Source organism: Salmo salar, chromosome ssa03 (assembly GCF_905237065.1).
Source record: "Salmo salar chromosome ssa03, Ssal_v3.1, whole genome shotgun sequence".
In the NCBI taxonomy this organism is placed as follows: Eukaryota; Metazoa; Chordata; class Actinopteri; order Salmoniformes; family Salmonidae; genus Salmo; species Salmo salar.
Window position 1 is genome coordinate 49,713,199 of NC_059444.1, and position 24,280 is coordinate 49,737,478.

At 41.7% G+C, this 24,280-nt stretch overlaps 1 protein-coding gene across 1 annotated transcript in view; it reads right to left on the reverse strand.

Annotated features, from left to right (window-relative positions):
* Positions 1-1,944: 1,944 nt before the first annotated feature.
* mapk8ip3 (mitogen-activated protein kinase 8 interacting protein 3) overlaps positions 1,945-24,280 on the reverse strand; it is a 92,003-nt gene continuing 69,667 nt past the window's right edge. The window contains 13 exon segments of the mRNA XM_014192220.2: positions 1,945-3,992; positions 3,994-4,031; positions 4,278-4,424; positions 6,503-6,679; positions 11,006-11,044; positions 12,440-12,553; positions 12,997-13,168; positions 13,440-13,588; positions 13,811-13,878; positions 14,003-14,083; positions 14,337-14,459; positions 14,763-14,952; positions 16,449-16,637. Of these exon segments, the coding sequence (XP_014047695.2) occupies positions 3,903-3,992; positions 3,994-4,031; positions 4,278-4,424; positions 6,503-6,679; positions 11,006-11,044; positions 12,440-12,553; positions 12,997-13,168; positions 13,440-13,588; positions 13,811-13,878; positions 14,003-14,083; positions 14,337-14,459; positions 14,763-14,952; positions 16,449-16,637 (1,577 nt within the window). The 3' untranslated portion in view covers positions 1,945-3,902.

A 24,280-nucleotide genomic window follows, 5' to 3' on the forward strand; every position in this document is an offset into this window, starting at 1 on the left:
ATTGTGGGGTAACTACAATGTTGTTGATCCATCCTCAGTTCTCCTATCACAGACAAACTGTTTTATAGTCACCATTGGCCTCATGGTGTAATCCCTGTGCGATTCCTTCCTCTTTGTCAACGGGGTTAGGAAGGATACCTGTGTCTTTGTAGTGACTGGGTGTATTGATACGCCATCCAAAATGTAATTAATAACTTCATCATGCTCAAAAGGAAATTCAATGTATGTTTAGGTGCCCTTCTTTGTGAGGCATTGGAACACCTCCCTGGTCTTTACGGTTGAATCTGTATTTGAAATTCACTGCTCGACTTAGGAACCTTACAGATAATTGTATGTGTGCAGTACAGTCATTCAAAAATCATGTTAAACACTATTATATCACACAGAGGGAGTCCATGCAACTTATGTATGCACATTTTTACTCCTGAATTTATTTAGCCTTGCAATAACAAAGGGGTTGAATACTTATTGACTCAAGACATTACAGCTTTACTTTTTTTGAAATTAATTTGTAAAAATGTCTAATAACATAATTCCACTTTGACATTACGCGGTATTCTGTGTAGGCCAGTGACACAAAATCTAAATTGAATTCATCTTAAATTCAGGCTGTAACACAGCAAAATGTTTAAAAAGTCAAGGGGTGTGAATACTTTCTGAATGCACTGTACTTTTCAATGTAGGTCTACTTTTATGACCACTGATCATACCAACTCACTCTCTTCACAGACACTTAAAACACACACTGATACAAAATATTTTTGCAGCTTTCTGTAGTAGGCAGCTGTACTGTAGGTTATAGGAGTGATATTGCTGCTTTGATGAAATATTTATTGAATGAATGACAACACATCTTCGCCACAGTTACTTACACAAGATAACATTGAGATTAAACTGCAAGGTGTGAGATTCACAGTGAGTTAACTTTAAGATTGAATTTACACTGCAAGGAGAATCCTTGTACTGTAGGTTCTTTAATTGCATATCTGCTGCTGCTCTCTGTATGTCCTGGATGGCCATGGATGTAGAACGCAATAGTGCTCTCTCTGAAACTTAGCAATAACCACTGACAGAGAGAGAAGAGAGAAAGGTGAACATAGGCCACATTTTTCTAATCTCATTCATTCATAGTGATTTATTGTGTTTTAATCTGAAGGCACACATTCACAGTTCGGTCATTGTATTTATTTTTATTCATTTTAGCAGTTTTAAAGATGTCGTCTGTAACATAACACCTCTTGGTTTTTGAAGAATATGTCGTGAAGAAGCTGTGTACTGCTTTCTTACCGCATCATGATCCAAAAACACTCTTAAACCTCCGAGGGGAACCAACTGTGAAGAAGGAAGTTTGTAAACACTGAATGTGGTCGAACAGCCAACTGTATAGCTTCAAATAAATTTGGATGAATGAATTTAAATGAATAAAAAAATTCTCTATGAATTTCATTCCTTTATTGTTACAGGTATATCATAGACATTAAGGGTGGTTGTATGTGTGATCGGCTATGTACTGTACTCAAAGGACTTTTAACCAGGATCTAAAATGTAACTGTGCAACATGAACATCTATAGTACTGCTGTTAGAGGTGCCTAAAGTTGACAGGGTATGTTCCAAATGGACTTGAGCTTCACTCTTCCAAATCTGAACCACTGTCCTTGTTACTTCTTTGTACACCTTCAATTCAATCCGTAAACCCGGAAGTTCCGAACTGCGGCATCGTTTAAAGGCAATGTTCCCACGTTAGCGGAGACTGCATTCACAGTAAACTCTGCATACTGTATGTCGACTCAATCGGAAATTACCTTTAAATGCGGCATAGGTTGGCCTTGCAATCAGATTGAATTCTGGTCCGAATTCAAAAAGCCAAAAAAAAAAAAAAAGATCACAAAAAACGGTTGAAAATAAATCAATCAACAGAGAAAAGAAAGACAGACAACATGGCCTCTGGTTTTCAGCGCACAAATAGGTTTAATATTTAATCCACACAGATAAAGAGATCAACATATGAGTAACATACTGAACAAGAAGGGGAGGGGCCTTGGACATGTCTGGAGAGTTACAGAATCGTCAATGACAGCTGTCACTCAAAACAGGCGACCATGCACAAACCTCACTGTCCAACTATTAGTCTGGGAATCAGAGTAGAGTGGGTGGTTGGTGAATTAGTTATGAACCAAACAGCTCACAGTCGAGGATATGCCTGGCTCTCTCTCTCCTTCCACTATTTGGCACGGTTACTTTCCCCTTCGCCCTTACCCCTTTGGTGTTCACAGACCTGAGAAGACTAGATAGGTTTTTACAAAGGCCGAAACAGAGGCCGAAACAGTCCATTTTCTCTACAGGAGAGTTCGGGTTTGATAGGCAGTGCAGCCTGACTGACTGATCTACAAATCACCTTGCATCATAAATAACTACTCGTTATTATTTGTAAATCAATCAGTCAGTCACAATTTACCCACAATGCATCACATATTTGATCCGCTCAAACACGGCCAATCTATGTCCATAAGGCTGTCTGGAAAATTGTTTCTAATGTGGAGCAATTAAAATCCCTGTTCATCCTCTGATGCCAAAACAAGAGTTTCTCTTCACTCCACTACACCTGATTTACTGGCTCAGTTATTCCCCATGAATTTAACTACATCTGTATTCCAAATGGCACCCTATTCCCTATATAGTACACTACTTTTGACAAGGAACCATAGGGCTCTGGTCAAAAGTAGTGCATTATAAAGGGCATAGGGCGCCATTTTCCGAGGCATCCTGAGTCTGCACACCTCCTGATCAAACTTCACTGTATTTACAGGCCAATGCATTCAAGACTGATCTTGTTTTTTCCCCAGTACATTCAACAACGTCTCCTCACCTAACTAACAGCTGGCTGAGGTAAAATCACCCTGAACCAACCAATCAACTGTCAGTCTCTCTCTCTCTACATTCAACTCACCAATGAGCGGCTAGTGACTGTGTCACTCACTCCGACCAATAGCTGCCCATCTCTGAATTCCTCTTGACCAATCAGCTGTCTCTGTTTCCAGCGTGGTTCAGTGAGCTGAAAGCTGATTGGAGGTGGGGGGTCTTAGTAAATCATACCATAAATAGTTTTGGGATTACTGGTTGGCAAAACTTGGGTAATTTCTGGAGAGGCGTTATATTATGCAGTAGTCTTTAATGTTCCTGTACTTGTGTTGTTGATAAGATGCAGGTGGGCGAGGCGAGAAAGGGTTGGGTTAGGGGTGAATGTAGGTATCAGGGGGTAGCTTGGGGGAAGATGCAGGCCATTACAAGTCAAAGGTCAAATACAGGAGAGATACAGATGTACTTCCAGGGGAAAGTACATCTGGGTGCCGTCTAAAACGGCACCCTATTCCCTATATAGTGCATTAGTTTTGTCCAGCGCAATATGGGTCTTTATCAAAAGTAATGCACCATATAGGGACTAGGGTGCCATTTAAGACACACTCCAGGCTTTAGGGAGTAGATACAGGGTAGCGGAGGTAGTTAGGAGGCAGGGGTAGTTACAAGGCTCATGGTGGGGGGGAGACAATTACATTGGTAGAAGCGGCAAGAAACAGGGCGAGGGAGGGAGGGGAAGGGGGTAGTCATAGTCAAGGTATTTTGAAAGTTACTGGACTGGGGGAGTGATACTTACAAGGCAATAGGTAGTTACAAGGTCTTTGGGGGAGATATCGATAGTTACAAGGGGTGTAATATTACGTACAGGGTCTGAGGGGTCATTTCCAAGCCTAGGGATAGTTACATCATGACCAGGGGTAGATACAGGGGCAGGGAAGAGCGGGGTGGGTAGGGTGGGTTAGTTTTAGGATGGGAGAAGGGGGTGATCATCTGGGTGCAAGAAGGGGGACAGGGAGATGCAAGGTGACCCTTGAGGGTGGGAGTGTCACTCGGGGACATAGGACACCTGCCACACGATGATATGGCTCCGCTCGGCTTTGCACACGGCAGGCTTCATCTGCGGGGGCGCCCCCCGGCACCTCCCCTTCCTCTGTCTCGTCGTCCTCGCCATCACCTGACACACAGATGAAGTGAGAGAGTCAGTCAGCATGAAAAGACACACCCGGTGTCTGTCACCTTTGCACTGAAGTGTTTCTGCACATCCACACATATAAAAGCATCGGATTGGTATTTTAAATCTATATAGTGATATGAACAAGTGCACAACTAGGGCAGAAGGGTAGAGAATCTGGAGACAAGTAGAATTCGACTTGGGTGTATATGGCAGTGTGTGCGTGCATGCGTGAGTGATTTTCCTCACCGATGCGGAAGTCGATGTAGCCCTCCCCTCCACTCAGCACCAGGACGTTATGTACGCTCTGAGTCTCAGCCTCTGGCTGTGCCGAGGACCCCTGACCCTCTGACGGACTGTCAAGCACACTACCATTTAGGGTGGCTAACACGTTGCCTGACAGAAAAACAGAAGATTTGTTTTTATACATACATACATACATACAGTTGAAGTCGGAAGTTTACATACACCTTAGCCAAATACATTTAAACTCCCTGTCTTAGGTCAGTTAGGATCACCACTTTATTTTAAGAATGTGAAATGTCAGAATAATAGTCGAGAATGATTTATTTCAGCTTTTATTTATTTCATCACATTCCCAGTGGGTGAGAAGTTAACATACACTCAATTAGTATTTGGTAGCATTGCCTTTAAATGGTTTAACTTGGGGTCAAACGTTTCAGGTAGCCTTCAACAAGCTTCCCACAATAAGTTGGGTGAATTTTGGCCCATTCCTCCTGACAGAGCTGGTGTAACCGAGTCAAGTTTGTAGGCCTCCTTGCTCGCACACGCTTTTTCAGTTCTGCCCACAAATTCTCTATAGGATTGAGGTCAGGGCTTTGTGATGGCCACTCCAATACCTTGACTTTGTTGTCCTTAAGCCATTTTGCCACAACTTTGGAAGCATGCTTGGGGTCATTGTCCATTTGGAAGACCCATTTGCCACCAAACTTTAACTTCCTGACTGATGTCTTGAGATGTTGCTTCAATATATCCACATAATTTTCCATCCTCATGATGCCATCTATTTTGTGAAGTGCACCAATCCCTCCTGCAACAAAGCACCTCCACAACATGTTGCTACCACCCCCTTGCTTCACGGTTGGGATGGTGTTCTTCGGCTTGCAAGCCTCCCCCTTTTTCCTCCAAACATATCAATGGTCATTATGGCCAAACAGTTCTATTTTTGTTTCATCAGACCAGAGGACATTTCTCCAAAAAGTACAATTTTTGTCCCCATGAGCAGTTGCAAACTGTAGTCTGGCTTTTTTATGTCGGTTTTGGAGCAGTGGCTTCTTCCTTGCTGAGCGGCCTTTCAGGTTATGACGATATAGGACTCGTTTTACTGTGGATATAGATACTTTTGTACCCGTTTCCTCAAGCATCTTCACAAGGTCCTTTGCTGTTGTTCTGGGATTGATTTGCACTTTTTGCACCAAAGTACGTTCATCTCTAGGAGACAGAACGCGTCTCCTTCCTGAGCGGTATGACGCCTACGTGGTCCTATGGTGTTTATACTTGCGTACTATTGTTTGTACAGATGAATGTGGTACCTTCAGGCATTTGGAAATTGCTCCCAAGGATGAACCAGACTTGTGGAGGTCTCTTTTTATTTATTTTTTTATTTTCCCATGATGTCAAGCAAAGAGGCACTGAGTTTGAAGGTAGGCCTTGAAATACATCCACAGGTACACCTCCAATTGACTCAAATGATGTGAATTAGCCTATCAGAAGCTTCTAAATCCATGACATCATTTTCTGGAATTTTCCAAGCTGTTTAAAGGCACAGTCAACTTAGCGCATGTAAATTTCTGACCCACTGGAATTGTGATATAATTCACTGTAAGTTAAATAATCTGTAAACAATTGTTGGAAAAATGACTTGTGTCATGCACACAGTAGATGTCCTAACCGACTTGCCAAAACTATAGTTTAACAAGAAATTTGTGGAGTGGTTGAAAAACAAGTTTTAATGACTCCAACCAAAGTGAATGTAAACTTCCGACTTCAACTGTGTGTATGTGTGTATGTATGTATGTATGTATGTATGTATGTATGTATGTATGTATGTATGTATGTATGTATGTATGTATGTATGTATGTATGTATGTATGCATGCATGCATATATACACACATATATATAAAAATAACAGGTAATGAGAAACAGATCAGTCAATCAATTGTATTTATAATGCCCTTTTTACATCAGCAGTTGTCACATAGTACTAAAGGACGTTACCAATAGATACCCACAAATTAAACACTGTAAACCACTTTTGCATTTTAGTGCCCAGTTGACAACCTGGTCCATCCTCCCAGTCCTCAAATACATCAAGTTGAGAGTATTGACAGTAGGTATAATACTTTTTTAGTTAGTCAATTACTCCACATTTGATGAAATGTTTTTAGGAGTATAATAAACTCCATTTACTTTTATTGACTTTATAAAATCTAATTATGATTACTAACTGACCTGGCACAGAGACAAAGAACTTGACGGCATCTCTGTGTCCATGGAAACAGAGCTGAGCCTGGGCCATGGAGCAGTATGGGATGAAGCTGCCGCTGCTTTTCTCTGGGTTGTCGTCCGCATACACATGAATCACACCCCCGGCCACGCCGCCGGATGACGTCGGAGACACCTTATTGGCTATCGGGATAAGAGTGGAGTCAATAGCCAATCAGAACATCTGACAGACCAGCGAATAGGACATGGACATTGATGATATGAGACCATACAATCACAAAAGCATACACAGAGCAAGCTTGCCAATAAGACCCATCAATTGGGCAGGCTACATCGTTACAGAGCATTTAAAATAGAAATGTATAATATAGAACAGACATCCCTCTCAGTCATGCAGAATAGGAAACTGTGTCGGCTGGCAACCCACTGAATAAGCCTGTGGTCATCCACTTATGAATTTGCAAACGGTGAATAAGAAAAAAAATCTGAATACTGAAATAGTAGCAATACTAAAACATGCCATCAACATGCAATAATGAAGAGACAAGGCATCCCCAAAACCCCATTACCTAATATTTTGACTACGTCCCCAAAATGATCCATATTCATCACACAAATAGCATACAAACATGACTCATACATTAACACCATACACTCTACCGTTCAAAAGTTTGGGGTCACTTAGAAATGTCCTTGTTTTTGAAAGAAAAGCACATTTTTTGTCCATTAAAATAACATCAAATTGATCAGAAATACAGTGTAGACATTGTTAATGTTGTAAATGACTAGTGTAGCTGGAAATAGCAGATTTTTTATGGAATATCTACATAGGCATACAGAGGCCCATTATCAGCAACCATCACTCCTGTGTTCCAATGGCACGTTGTGTTAGCTAATCCAAGTTTCTCATTTTAAAAGGCTAATTGATCATTAGAAAACCCTTTTGCAATTATGTTAGCACAGCTGAAAACTGCAGTTCTGATTAAAGAAGCAATAAAACTGGCCTTCTTTAGACTAGTTGAGTATCTGAAGCATCAGCATTTGTGGGTTTGATTACAGATTCAAAATGGCCAGAAACAAAGACCTTTCTTGTTCTGTCTCCCTGTGGTGCCGTCTTAGGCGTCTCACAGTACGGACATTGCAATTTATTGCCCTGGCCACATCTGCAGTCCTCATGCCTCCTTGCAGCATGCCTAAGGCACGCTCACACAGATGCGTACAGAGGCCCATTTATCGGCAACCATCACTCCTATGTTTCAATGGCACGTTGTGTTAGCTATTCCAAGTTCCTCATTTTAAAAGGCTAATTGATCATTAGAAAACCCTTTTGCAATTATGTTAGCACAGCTGAAAACTGTTGTTCTGATTAATGAAGCAATACAACTGGCCTTCTTTAGACTAGTGGAGTATCTAGAGCGTCAGCATTTGTGGCTTAACCTGTTAGGGCTAGGGGGCAGTATTTGCACGGCTGGATAAAAAAAATGTACCCGATTTAATCTGGTTACTAATCCTACCCAGTAACTAGAATATGCATATACTTATTATATATGGATAGAAAACACTCTAAAGTTTCTAAAACTGTTTGAATGGTGTCTGTGAGTATAACAGAACTCATTTGGCAGGCAAAACCCTGAGACATTTTCTGACCGGAAGTGGATACCTGATGTTTTGTATTACCTTTAAACCTATGCCATTGAAAAACACAGGGGCTGAGGAATATTTTGGCACTTCCTATTGCTTCCACTAGATGTCACCAGCCTTTACAAAGTGTTTTGAGTCTTCTGGAGGGAGATCTGACAGAACAAGAGCCATGGAACGATGATGGCCCATTAGACACCTGGCGCGCGAGTTCATGTTGGGTACCCTCGTTCCAATACGTTATAAAAGAGTATGCATTCGTCCACCTTGAATATTATTCATGTTCTGGTTAAAAAAGGCCCTAATGATTTATGCTATACAACGTTTGACATGTTTGAACGAACGTAAATATATTTTTTCCCCTCGTTCATGAAGTGAAGTCCGGCGGGCTTAGATCATGTGCTAACAAGACGGAGATTTTTGGACATAAATGATGAGCTTTTTTGAACAAAACTACATTCGTTATGGACCTGTGATACCTGGAAGTGACATCTGATGAAGAGAATCAAAGGTAATGGATTATTTACATAGTATTTTCGATTTTAGATCTCCCCAACATGACGACTAGTCTGTATCGCAACGCGTATTTTTCTGGGCGCAGTGCTCAGATTATTGCAAAGTGTGATTTCCCAGTAAGGTTATTTTTAAATCTGGCAAGTTGACTGCGTTCAAGAGATGTAAATCTATAATTCTTTAAATGACAATATAATATTTTACCAATGTTTTCTAATTTTAATTATTTAATTTGTGATGCTGACTTGACTGCCGGTTATTGGAGGAAACGATTTCCTCAACATCAATGCCATAGTAAAACGCTGTTTTTGGATATAAATATGAACTTGATAGAACTAAAAATGCATGCATTGTCTAACATAATGTCCTAGGAGTGTCATCTGATGGAGATTGTAAAAGGTTAGTGCATCATTTTAGCTGGTTTTATGGTTTTGGTGACCCTGTCTTTGAATTGACAAAACATTACACACAACTCTTGTAAATGTACTGTCCTAACATACTCTAAATTTATGCTTTCGCCGTAAAACCTTTTTGAAATCGTAAAACGTGGTTAGATTAAGGAGATGTTTATCTTTCAAAGGGTGTAAAATAGTTGTATGTTTGAAAAATTTGAATTTTGACATTTATTTGGATTCAAATTTGCCGCTCTTGAAATGCACCTGCTGTTGATGGAGTGCACCACGGGTGGGACGCTAGCGTCCCACCTAGCCCATAGAGGTTAAAATGGCCAGAAACAAAGACCTTTCTTCTGAAACGTCAGTCTATTCTTGTTCTGAGAAATGAAGGCTATTCCATGCGAGAAATTGCCAAGAAACTGAAGATCTCGTACAACGCTGTGTACTACTCCCTTCACAGAACAGCGCAAACTGCCTCTAACCAGAATAGAAAGACGAGTTGGAGGCCCCGGTGCACAACTGAGCAAGAGGACAAGTACATTAAGAGTGTCTAGTATGAGAAACAGACGCCTCACAAGTCTTCAACTGGCAGCTTCATTAAATAGTACGCGCAAAACACCAGTCTTAACGTCAACAGTGAAGAGGCGACTACGGGATGCTGGCCTTCTAGGCAGAGTTGCAAAGAAAAAGTCATATCTCAGACTGGCAAAAGAACACAGACACTGGACAGAGAAACTCTGCCTAGAAGGCCAGCATTCCGGAGTCGCCTCTTCACTGTTGACATTGAGACTGGTGTTTTGCGGGTACTATTTAAGGAAGCTGCCAGTTGAGGACTTGTGAGGCATCCGTTTCTCAAACTAGAAACTCTAATGTACTTGTCCTCTTGCTCAGTTGTGCACCGGGGCCTCCAACTCCTCATTCTATTCTGGTTAGAGACAGTTTGCGCGGTTCTGTGAAGGGAGTAATACCCAGCGTTGTACGAGATCTTCAGTTTCTTGGCAATTTCTCGCATGGAATAGCCTTCATTTCTCAGAACAAGAATAGACTGACGTGTTTCAGAAGAAAGTTCTTTGTTTCTGGCCATTTTGAGCCTGTAATCGAACCTACAAATGCTGATGCTCCAGATACTCAACTAGTCTAAAGGCCAATTTTATTGCTTCTTTAAATCAGAACAACAGTTTTCAGCTGTGCTAACATAATTGCAAAAGGGTTTTCTAATGATCAATTAGCCTTTTAAAATGAGAAACTTGGATTAGCTAACACAACATGCCATTGGAACACAGGAGTGATGGTTGCTGATAATGGGCCTCCGTACGCCTATGTAGATATTCCATAAAAAATCTGCCGTTTCCAGCTACAATAGTCATTACAACATTAACAATGTCTACACTGTATTTCTGATCAATTTGATGTTCTTTTAATGGACAAAAAAAAAATGCTTTTCTTTCAAAAACAAGGACATTTCTAGGTGACCCCAAACTTTTGAACGGTAGAGTATATGTGTGCCAATGCATTATATACAGTACTTTACAACACCTGAAGATAGCATGCAGAGTTACAAGTGAACAAAAGTGATTTCCCTGAATCAGATCCAGACCACCGTTTCTGTCTCTGTTCCATTTTGGACCCTAGCCCCTCGTCCCCTTTGTGGTTGACAGATCTGAAATGACTGGATAGGTGGCAGGCGGCCTTATGAACGAAAATGTGCTTGTTCTGTTGGAGGGCTATCTAATCCTCTCGGATCTCCACAAGTGCTATATACTGTAATTTACTCTGGTCCAATCACTATATTACTCACACCTATCCAGTCTATCAGATATGTGAACATTAGGGTAATAAGGGTGCTTAGGACTGAAACTGAACCAGGCCTATGTTGGAGAGCGATAAAGGGAAGATGGAGGTAAGACAGGCAGGCAGATGTATGTGACATCATCCCTGTGGGACAGAGGGAGTCCTAACTTACCCCTCAGACCTAGGAGCTGTCCCCGATGAAGTACTACCGCTAAGGGAGGGAAGGAGGGAGGAGAGGAGAGAGTGGACAAGAGTGACAATCAGGACAGGGAGGACAAGTACAGGGATACCAGCCATAAAATAGAGAGAAAGAAAGGGAGAAAGAGAAAAAACGAAGAGAAGCCATTACGGAATAAGAGAAGACAGAAAAATGGACAGACCGATATACATTGAACAAAAATACAAAAGCAACATGTAAAGTGTTGGTCCCATTTTACATAAGCTGAAATAAAAGATGGCAGAAATTTCTATATGCACAAATTTGTTGACATCCCCGTTAGTGAGCATATCTCCTTTGCCAAGATAATCCATCCACCTGACAGGTGTGTCATATGAAGAAGCTAATTAAACAACATGATCATTACACAGGTGCACCTTGTGCTGGGGACAATAAAAGCCCACTCTAAAATGAGCAGTTTTGTCACACAACATAATGCCACAGATTTCTCAAGTTGAGGGAGCGTGCAATTGGCATGCTGACTGAAGGAATGTCCACCAGATCTGTTGCCAGACAATTGAATGTACATTTCTCGACCATAAGCCGCCAACGTCGTTTTAGAGAATTTGGCAGCACGTCCAACCTGCCTCACAACTGCAGACCACGTGTATGGCGTTGTGTGGGTGAGCAGTTTGCTGATGTCAACATTGTGAACAGAGTGCCCCATGGTGGAGGTGGGGTTATGGTATGGGTAGGTATAAGCTACAGACAAAAACAATAGCATTCTATCAATGGAAATTTGAATGCACAGATATACCGTGACGAGATCCTGAGGCCCAATGTTGTGCCAGTCATCTGCCGACATCACCTCATGTTTCAGCATGATAACGCACGGCCCCATGTAAGGATCTGCACACAATTCCTGGAAGCTGAAAATGTCCCAGTTCTTCCATGGCCTGCATGCTCACCAGACGTGACCCATTTAGCATGTTTGGGATGCTCTGGATTGATGTGTACGACAGCGTGTTCCAGTTCCCGTCAATATCCAGCAACTTTGCACAGTCATTGAAGAGGAGTGGGACAACATTCCACAGGCCACAAATCAACAGCCTGATCAGGAGATGTGTCGTGCTGCATGAGGCAAATGTTGGTCACACCAGATACTGATTGTTTTTTTTGACCCAAGCCCCTACTTTTTTTATGTATCTGTGACTAACAGATACATTTCTGTATTCCCAGTCATGTGAAATCCATAGATTATGCCCTAATTAATTAATTTAAATTGAAAGATTTCCTTATATGAACTGTAACTCAGTAAAATCTTTGAAATTGTTGCATGTTGCATTTATATTTTTGTTCAGTATAAAAAGGGAAAGTAAAAGACAGAAGCAAACAAAAACACAGAATAGTGGAATCAAAGAGGTGTGTGTGCGCACCACTCAAACTCACTCTCTGTCAGTGGTATGGAGATGACCACACCATTCCCAGTCCCCACCCACAAGCGGTTTCCACCAATAAGAAGGGCTGTTATTCGCACAAAGGAGAAGCCCAGCTTGCCAGTACCTGTCAATCAGAGCGAGAAGAGAGAGAAGAGAGAAAGAGAGAGAACACAGGTCAATCCATACATTGGATGCATCTCAATAGACCAAAAGTGGAGTCAAATAATATGGTGCCCTATCAATGAGTTGGCCGAAGCTTAGCCTGCTGGTCCCAGATCTAATCTGTCTGAGCTGTCTTGCCAACTCCTATAGTCATTGTCTTGATATGACAACAAGCATACAAATTGGCCGTACAACACAAACAGATCTTGGACCACCAGCCTAGCCAGAGCTGGATAGCATGGTTGCGGTCAATTCCATTTCAATTCAGTAAATTCAGGAAGTAAACTGTAATTCCAATTCCACATCTTTTTCTTAGAGGAAAACTGGAATTGGAATTTTAGTTTACTTTCTGAATTGACATGGAAATTGACTCCATTCTTGCTGTTTAGCTTAGGTTCTTCCTACCCAGCATCTTGCTGACGTAGGGTTCGATGTCGACATCCTGTAGGTGCTGGTGTGTGAGGGCGTGGTAGAGACGCAGCGTGGAGTCCAGACGGATTGACACCCACACCCCATCCCCGATCCATGCCAGCTGCCTCACCTGGCTCTCCCTGCGAGGGTGGGCGTCAAAGGACTTCTGACGTGGGAGAGGGGTTAGGGGGGTGAATTGGTTGATTGATTTACTTTGATTCATTTCAGAATATTATCAATGTGGAGCGACATTACATGAGCTCTCCCCGACCCATCTATCTGCAACATAACTGCAGATAGACTCAAGACTATGTTAGCCCACTGAGCTAATGTCTTGACACTATGTCTGGGAGCTAGCGTGAGTCTTAGGCTTTCAAAAAACGTTACTTTGCAACTTCCTCTACTATACAAACAGTCCCTCCCCTCCTGTGACCAACCTCTATCTGCATGCTCTTGGGCTGGATGACATGGATCTTGTTCTTGTAGCCACACCACACTTTGTCATGGACCATGGCCATGCAGCGGATAGAGTGGTGCGGTCTACCCAGGTCCATCAGGTGGTAGTTAGAAAGGTCCCACTGCCCATCTGGAGATGCACACACACACACACACACACACACACACACGCACAGGCACGCGCACACACGCACATACATAAACAAATTATGTAAAGCTTTAAATCATGATTAGAAAAAGTAATGTTGCTCTCATGGAATGTCATTTTTTGAGCACATCAGTCAGTTAATGGTTAAGGCTCATAGGTGAGAGCTCAGAAGAATTAGGTAGGTTAGGGTTAAGTTTACATTACCCTCAGATCTGTGGAAGATAGCCAGTGTCCCGTCTGCCAGAGCCACAAGCACACGACCCTTCACATGCCTGAAACAGAGACAGTCACGCTAATGTTACACAAAGCAATATGCACCCATTTACTACAACATAAATCAAGGACTGGTAAAAATGGCCATTCTAAGCAGACAGTGGTCAGTAGTGGGGGACTTACACTAGACTGAGCACAGAGTCCTTCAGTTTGATGGAGTGGAGACACTTCTTCCAGTTGGCCACTGCCGAATGGACGTAAAGCCTGGAGAAGGGATGTAAAGCTTAGTTAGGACATAGACAGAGATAGGGTTTTATGGGTTAGGGTTATCGGTTTGGAGACATATGCAGGCAAAACTGGTTGCCCGAAAAAATCATGATGTTTTTTGTGACATTGTGGTCAAGAGTTGTAAAAATACATTTTTTGCACTTTTTTAGAAAACCAGAAAACAACATCACTATCATGTCCCATATTACATTTCCGCCACTAGCTAGGCATTAAGTGATTAGTTACCCACCAGCCATTTTGTGCTCCCAGCCACATGGTGGGGGCGACGCTGGTTCCAGCTTTCGGGTCGTCGCTTCCATCCTCCGTCTCCTGGGGTGGGGAGTTAGACTCCTCTTTTGACTGGCCTGCACACCTGACAGTGGACACAAACAGAGAGTTGTCTTGAAGTCCACTATAGACTACCACAGTCCAACTACTGTAGCATGTTAGCAGTATTGTCTGCTGCAGAAATGTAAAGAGATGACTAAAGGATTTAAATAGTAGAAGTTACACTTTAGTTTGATTTGATTTAGTTTAAGTAAATACACTTTCAGTAAAATTTTGAGAACACTGAACATTTTTCAAAGTTTCAATGACAACTTTTCAATAATGTACTGGCGATATGCTTTCTCTTTAAAACTACTAGCAATTCAAATCCGGTCAAATCGTGTCTTACCGGTCGTATTGGCCAGCATCAACCACCGGAGGCTGGGGGTCTGTGAAGACATGCTCCATGAAGGGCCCTGGAGGTCCCAAGGTGTCGTCTGTCTCGCTGGCGGCCGGCTCAGCTACCTCTGTAGCCTCTGTGGCCTCCTCTGCTGACTGGGTCGGGTGCAGCTTCCCACTGAGTGGTGGAGCCGTAGGAGCTGAGGCGACAGGGACACAGGGTGAGACATTATACACTATATACTACAATAACTATACCAACTATACCTATTAAGTAGAGATGGGCACTAATATGGAAAGTTCCTATCGATATTAGTTGAAATTTGTTTTATTTGCAATTGATATCATATAGGACTTTAAAAAACATGTGGAGGCCTATTAACTATACTTAAAACTCTTCAACTGACTGGGCTGGGTGCAGCTTCCAATGAGTGGGGAAACTACTGGGGCTGGGGGGGAGAGAAATAGAGACATATCAGCACTTGCTGGAATATATACACCAACATATATAGCAGAGGTCCCCAACTAGATTCACCCGAAATCAGCCTCCCACTGAGAGGGAGAGCCACGTTAGAGACACAGGGAAGAGGGACAAGAAGAAGAAGAATTGTGCCGCAATTAAAGCCTATATTTTTTCATTGCAAGCCTGATGATACATACACAGTGTAATGTACAGTGCCTTCAAAAAGTATTCACACCCCTTTGTTAACGCAAGCCTAAATAAGTTCATGAGTGATTTGCTTAACAAGTCACACAATAAGTTGCATGGACTCACTCTGTGTGCAATAATAGTGTTTAACATGGTCAAATTGAGCCCATGGGCCACCAGTTGGGGAACCCTGCTGTACAGAATAAAAATGGCAAAACTTTCATCCTGTTTACAACAAGGCACTAAAGTAATACTGAAAAAAATGTGGCAAAGTAATTAACTTTTTGTTCAGAAAACAAAGTGTTATATGTTTGGGGCAAATTCAATACAACACATTACTGAATACCACTCTCCATAAACAGTGGTGGCTGCATCATGTTATGGGTATGCTTGTAATCGTTAAGGACTGGGAAGTTTCAGGTTGAAAAGAAACGGAATGGAGATAAGCACAGGCAAAATCCTAGTTGAAAACCTGGTTCAGTCTGCTTTCCACCAGATACTGGGAGAGTAATTCATCTTTCAGCAGGAAAATAACCTAAAACACAAGGTCAATCTACACTGGAGTTGCTTACCAAGAAGACAGTGAATGTTCCCAAGTGGCCTAGTTACAGTTTTGACTTAATATCTACATGAAAATCCATGGCAAGACCTACAAATAGTTGTCTAGCAATGATCAACAACCAATTACACAGAGCTTTAAGAATTTTGAAAAGAATAATGGGCAAATGTTGCACAATCCAGGTGTGGAAAGCTCTTAGAAACTCATCCAGAAAGACTCCCAGCTGTTATCGCTGCCAAAAGCATCTTCTACAAAGTGTTGACACAGGGGTGTGAAAACTTAAGTAAATGAGATATTTCTGTATTTTATTTTCAATAAATGTGCTAACATTAATAAAAACACGTTTTCACTTTCTCATTGTGGGTTATTTTGTGTAGATGGGTGAGAAAAAAATATTTTGAATTCAGGATGTAACACAAAATGTGGAATAAGTCAAGTGGTATGAATACTTTCTGAAGACACTATAGATAAATATCTGGGGTTCTCACCTTGCCCCCGGTCCAGTACGGGTGTGTCGGTGCGCGAGGAGCAGTTGCTGCGGACCACGCTACAGTTGGTGGCACAGCCCACCAGGGTGATGCCTGCTAGCATGCCCTCCACCCCGCCTGTCTCCTCACCACCACCCTCCCCAGAGTCCAGCACGATCTCACCCGCCGGGTAGTCACTCTCACTGGCCGCTGCAGACAGACACACAGACACGCACATATGCAAACACAGAAACAAGCACGCACACACAGAAATACACACCCATACAAATGCACACGCACACAGAGAAAAACAAACATTAGAGATGATTCTAGTTCAGTAGATGTGGAATTAGTGCATTTGGAAAGTTCAGACCCTTCCCCTTTTTCTACATTTTGAAACGTTACAGTCTTATATTAAAATGTATGAAAAAACATTTTCCCTCAATCTACACACAGTACCCAATAATGACAAGGCGAAAACAGGTTTTTAGAAATGTTTGCAAATTTATAATATTTTTTTAAACAGAAACACCTTAAGTTCAGACCCTTTGCTATGAGACTCGAAATAGAGCTCAGGTGCATACTTCTTCCATTGATCATCCAAGAGATGTTTTTACAACTTTATTGGAGTCCACCTGTGGTAAATTCAATTGATTGGGCATTATTTGGAAAGGCACACACCTGTCTATATAAGGTCCCACAGTTGACAGTGCATGTTAGAGCAAAAACCAAGCCATGAGGTCGAAGGAATTGTCCGTAGAGCTCCGAGACAGGATTGTGTCGAGTCACAGATCTGGGGAAGGGTACCAACAAAAGTATGCACCATTGAAGGTCCCCCAAGAACACAGTGGCCTCCATCATTCTTAAATAGAAGAAGTTTGGAACCACTAAGACTCTTCCTAGAGCTGGTTCGCCTGGCCAAACTGAGAAATCGGGGAAGAAGGGCCTTGGTCAGGGAGGTGCCCAAGAACCCGATGGTCACTCTGACAGAGCTTCAGAGTTCGTCTGTGGAGATGGGAGAACCTTCCAGAAGGACAACCATCTCTGCAGCACTCTACCAATCAGGCCTTTATGGTAGAGTAGCCAGAAAGAAGCCACTCCTCAGTAAAAGGCACATGACAGTTTGGAGTTTGCCAAAAGGCACCTAAAGAACTCTCAGAGCATGAGAAACAAGATTCTCTGGTCTGATGAAACCAAGATTTGTCCTGAATGCAGAGCGTCACGTCTGGAGGAAACCTGGCACCATCCCTACAGTGAAGCATGGTGGTGGAAGCATCATGCTGTGGAGATGTTTTTCAGCGGCAGGGACTGGGAGACTAGTCAGGCTCGAAGGAAAGATGAAAGGAGCAAAGTACAGAGAGATCCTTGATCAAAACCTGCTCTAGAGTGCTCAGGACTTCAGACTGGGGTGAAGGTTCACCTTCCAACAGGACAACGACCCTAAGCACACAGCCAAGACAATGCAGGAGTGGCTTCGGAACAAGTCTGAATGTCCTTCAATGGCCCAGCCAGAGCCCGGACTTGAACCCGATCGAAAATCTCTGAAGAGACTTGAAAATAGCTGTGCAGCGATGCTCCCCATCCAAGCTGACAGAGCTTGAGAGGATCTGCAGAGAAGAACGGAAGAAACTCCCCAAATACAGGTATGCCAAGCATGTAGCATCATACCCAAGAAGTCTCGAGGCTGTAATTGGGTCATTCTCATGAAACCATTAAAATACCATGGCAGTAATTATTTTAAATATAAAACATGTAATATAACAAAATATCATAAAAGATAAGTGTTCTCTACCTTGCACAAAGAGTAATTTCAACATGGGAATTAATTATTTATTAATTATGTATTTAATTCCATTTTCTGCTGAAATTCTCATTACCGCAATGTGTTCAGCTCTGTCTGAATGTATGTTATGTTTTAATTGAAACATTGTCAAATATTGTGAAAAAAAATAAATGGATGTTCTACTAGATGTTTACAAATGACAGAAAAATGTACTGAATATTCATGTATAATAATAATGAAATAAATGTGGGGAAATGAAGTGTCCATGACTGATGTTCTCATCCTCAGCAACATTTATATACACACACACACACACACACACACACACGCACACACACGCACACACACACACACAGAATTTTAAATATTGTTTGATTTTGAATGAAGCAACACATCTGCCAGTACCTTCAAGATGGCTACCAGGTAAGCAGAACTCTTCATATTTCTCCAGTTAAAAGTTAAACATTCAGATTGCGTACACGAGAGTATTGCCGATACAGGTAGTTTTCCAAATTTAGAAAAAGGTTCGCTTTAAAAGGTTCTATGAAACTATACTTCATTAATGTCTAATTATGTACAATGAGTAAAAATTTGCTTAGTCATCATGGCTTCTCTATTGTTAGCAAAACATGCTAAGGTTCCTCATCCTCCACAACATCATTCTCACTTACTGCTGCAATTTAAGGCCAGTTGCAGTAGAGAGAACTTCTGTTTCAGTAATGAGAATTTAATCATACAGACTATATTTAAATATATATTATGAAATATTAATGTATTATTGTTTACTAACTGTTGATATTTTGCTTTATGTCCTGTTTAATTGCCGACAGTCAGCAAGTAACAAAAAGAAAGCTTCAGCGAAGGCTGACAATTCACAGAAAAAGTTTACACTAACCCAGAACTACTGGAAGAGTACAGAAATAAGGAGAGAGAGAGAGGTTAAGGGTTGAAGAGGTTACAGCAAGAGTAATTAGCATATACAGTTGAAGTCGGAAGTTTACATACACTTAGGTTGGAGTCATTAAAACTCGTTTTTCAACCACTCCACAAATTTCTTGATAACACTATAGTTTTGGCAAGTCGGTTAGGACATCTACTTTGTGCATGACACACGTCATTTTCCCAACAATTGTTTACAAACAGATTATTTCACTTAATCACAATTCCAGTGGGTCAGAAGTTTACATACACTAAGTTGACTGTGCCTTTAAACAGCTTGGAAAATTCCAGAAATTATGTCATGGCTTTAGAAGCTTCTGATAGCCTAATTGACATAATTTGAGTCAATTGGAGGTGTACCTGTGGATGTATTTCAAAGCCTATCTTTAAACTCAGTGCCTCTTCGCTTTACATCATGGGAAAATCAAAAGAAATCAGCCAAGACCTCAGAAAAACAATTGTAGACCTCCACAAGTCTGGTTCATCCTTGGGATCAATTTCCAAATGCCTGAAGGTACCACGTTCATCTGTACAAACAATAGTACGCAAGTATAAACACCATGGGACCACGCAGCTGTCATACCGCTAAGGAAGGAGACGCGTTCTGTCTCCTAGAGATGAACGTACTTTGGTGCGAAAAGTGCAAATCAATCCCAGAACAACAAAGGCCCTTGTGAAGATGCTTTAGGAAACAGGTACAAAAGTATCTATATCCACAGTAAAACGAGTCCTATATCGACATAACCTGAAAGGCCGCTCAGCAAGGAAGAAGCCACTGCTCCAAAACCGCCATAAAAAAAAAGCCAGATTACGGTTTGCAACTGCACTTGGGGACAAACATCGTACTTTTTGGAGAAAAGTCCTCTGGTCTGATGAAACAAAAATAGAACCGTTTGACCATAATGACCATTGTTATGTTTGGAGGAAAAAGGGGGACACTTGCAAGCCGAAGAACACCATCCCAACCGTGAAGCAAGGGGGTGGTAGCAACATGTTGTGGGGGTGCTTTGCTGCAGGAGGGATTGGTGCACTTCACAAAATAGATGGCATCATGAGGATGGAAAATTATGTGGATATATTGAAGCAACATCTCAAGACATCAGTCAGGAAGTTAAAGTTTGGTCGCAAATGGGTCTTCCAAAAGGAGAATGACCCCAAGCATACTTCCAAAGTTGTGGCAAAATGGCTTAAGGACAACAAAGTCAAGGTATTGGAGTGGCCATCACAAAGCCCTGATCTCAATCCTATAGAAAATGTGTGGGCAGAACTGAAAAAGCGTGTGCAAGCATGGAGGCCTACAAACCTGCCTCAGTTACACCAGCTCTGTCAGGAGGAAAGGACCAAAATTCACCCAACTTATTGTGGGAAGCTTGTGGAAGGCTACCCGAAACGGTTGACCCAAGTTACACAATTTAAAGGCAGTGCTACCAAATACTAATTGAGTGTATGTGCACTTCTGACCAACTGTGAATGTGATGAAAGAAATAAAAGCTGAAATAAATCATTCTCTCTCTACTATTATTCTGACATTTCACATTCTTAAAATAAAGTGGTGATCCTGACTGACCTAAGACAGGGAATTTTTACTAGGATAAAATTTTAGGAACTGTGAAAAACTGAGTTTAAATGCATTTGGCTAAGGTGTATGTAAACTTCAACTTCAACTGTATATAGTCTATAGGAAGCCTATGCCCTCATACAGTGTCTATAGGAAGTCAATACCCTACAGTGTTAGGAAGTCTACACATTCGCGTGCACACGTCCACCACACACACATTTAGTTTGTACTATAGGATGTCCACAGTCTGTAAGCCATTCAGTCCCTTCTATAGGATGCAGACACACACAAATAAAGTCAGTAAGCCATTTAGTCTCTACTATAGGATGACGTGTCCGTAACAGTGAGATTTTCCCCATGTTTTGAGACATGCTCATTTCATGTCATGCTTCCTTTCCATTTCCAGATATCAAAAACGAAAGAATATTTGTCTTAGAATCCAAGGCACAACCTTTCCAAGGCACAATTCTTTAAACTTTAGCCATTTTGGATTGGCCAGTGAAGTCACAGACGAGAAACATGTGCTTGCAAAACACATGAAAACTTTGGTTTGAAGATAAAGAAGCTGCACCAGCTTGGGGTCATAGAAACATCATCCCCAAGGGACACTGTATAAGCCAGTGTGTGTAGTGACGATGACATGTCCTGCATGTACAGGACATGCAGCAATTGCAAGCATAAGTCATTTCACACAACACTGGATCCTTCAACAAAAGGAAACATCATCGTATGGGAGGAGTGGGTCACTAAATCTGTACCAATAACAAAGAAATGCAAAGATGGGTCCACTGAAGAGAAGGTGGGTGAGGAATGTGTTTCTTGAGAAGAGGCATACAGTGCCTTGCAAAAGTATTCATCCCCCTTGGTGTGTTTCCTATTTTGTTGCATTACAACCTGTAATTTAAATTGATTTTTATTTGGATTGCATGTAATGGACATACACAAAATAGTCCAAATTGGTGAAGTGAAAAAAATTACTTGTTTCAAAAAATTCAAAAAATTTTTAAATGGAAAGGTGCGTGCCTATGTATTCACCCCTTTGCTCTGAAGCCCCTAAATAATATCTGGTGCAACCAATTACCTTCAGAAATCACATAATTAGTTAAATAAAGTCCACCTGTGTGCATTTCTAAGTGTCACATGATCTGTCACATTATCTCAGTAAATATACACCTGTTCTGAAAGGCCCCAGAGTCTGCAACACCACTAAGCAAGGGGCACCATGAAGACCAAGGAGCTCTCCAAACAAGTTAGGGACAAAGTTGTGGAGAAGTACAGATCAGGGTTGGGCTATAAAAAAATATCAGAAACTTTGAACATCCCACAGAGCACCATTAAATCCATTATTAAAAAATGGAAAGAATATGGCACCACAACAAACCTGCCAAGAGAGGGCCGCCCACCAAAACTCACAGACCAGGCAAGGAGGGCCTTAATCAGAGGCAACAAAGAGACCAAAGATGACCCTGAAGGAGCTACAAAGTTCCACAGTGGAGATTGGAGTATCTGTCCATAGGACCACTTTAAGCCGAACACTCCACAGAGCTAGGCTTTACGGAAGAGTGGCCAGAAAAAAACCATTGATTAAAGAAGAAAAATAAGCAAACACATTTGGTGTTTGCAAAAAGGCATGTGGGAGACTCCCCAAACATATGGAATATAAGGTACTCTGGTCAGATGAGACTAAAATTGAGCTTTTTGGCACATCTGGCACAAACCCAACACCAGTCAACACCCAGAGAACAACATCCCCACAGTGAAGCATGGTGGTGGCAGCATCATGCTGTGATGATGTTTTTCCATCAGCAGGGACTGGGAAACTGGTCAGAATTGAAGGAATGATGGATGGCGCTAAATACAGGGATATTCTTGAGGGAAACCTGTTTCAGCCTTCCAGAGATTTGAGACTGGGCCGGAGGTTCACCTTCCAGCAGGACAATGACCCTAAGCATACTGCTAAAGCAACACTCAAGTGGTTTAAGGTGAAACATTTAATTGTCTTGGAATAGCCTAGTCAAAGCCCAGACCTCAATCCAATTGAGAATCTGTGGTATGACTTAGATTGCTGTACACCAGCGGAACCCATCCAACTTTAAGGAGCTGGAGCAGTTTTGCCTTGAAGAATAAGCAAAAATCCCAGTGGCTAGATGTGCCAATCTTATAGCGACATACCCCAAGAGACTTGCAGCTGTAATTGCTGCAAAAGGTGGCTTGACAAAGTATTGACTTTGAGGGGTGAATAGTTATGCATGCTCATGTTCTGTTTGTTTCACAATAAAACATATTTTGCATCTTCAAAGTGGTAGGCATGTTGTGTAAATCAAGTGATACAAACCCCCCCAAAATTAATTTTAACTCCAGGTTGTAATGCAACAAAACAGGAAAAATGACAAGGGGCGTGAACACTTTCGCAAGCCACTGTACCTCCATAGAAAAGCTGGTGGACCTCATACAGGACCTCCTCTCAATTCTCCAGACACATTTATAACATCAAGCACCAGTTTGAAAGACTGAGGAGATTGAGAGGTTCCATGCCTGTGGATGCTTCAGTCCGAAAGAATTTGACTTCCGAGACAATGTGAAGTCAGAAAAGGAGAATGATGAGCCAGTTTTGGAAGTGGGAAAGTGGGTGCTCGTAGAATATGACGGAGAACTGTTCCCTGGCACCATCACACAGGTATGTAGAAATATTTGGTGGTATGGACACGTCATGTTGTTGATGATAAATACTGAGTCATATAAAAAATTGTTTTTACTTTCTTTCCAGATTGGCAATGGTCAATACGAGGTCGACACTATGAGTTGTGCTAGAGCAAACAAATGTTTCATTCCATCCATCAGATTTGAGGGAGAAAAAGTCTGGTACTACTTTGACGACATAAAAGCCATCATCCCAGAGCCACAACCTGCCACATCCTCAGTTCGACACTTCTGTGTGTTGCCTGAGATCTGGGCAAAGTACACAAACAAACGTGTATAAAACACTGGAATTGGAAGGGGGATAGAGAGGGTAGCAGGAGGCGTTGGGGTGGTGATAGGACTAGACTGTCATATTACCGCCATACAACGGCCACCCTCCCTCCAAGTTGATCTCATTACCGTGAAGCGGAGGGCAATTTAACCCCCTGGAGTGCACTTAACTGATTTTCTACTAGTGCATTATCCTGCTTATACCACAGCTACCATGCCAAAGTAATTAATTCACAATCGTTTTGAAGTTTAGAAACAAATGTATATGAGGCACAACCAAATAAACATTGGGGGGAAAAAAATAGTACCTGCTCCCAAATGAACTGGACTACTTCCATGAATTAGAAGTGCATGGTATGTGCATTTATAATAGTTGATTTTAGCTGTGCACAAATTCTACACATCTGTTCTTGTTAGCATGGTTGTTCAGAATTAATGTACCCCCAACGTGACAAGTATTGACAACTCATAATGTGGTATTTGCCCTAGGTGGTCGGTAATTTTTCAGTGTCGTGGTAAAATGGTTTACGTGCTTTTAGCATATGTTCAAATGTTGCCCTGTTTAGCACTAATGTTTTTGTATGTGTTGTTTTTATGTGTTCT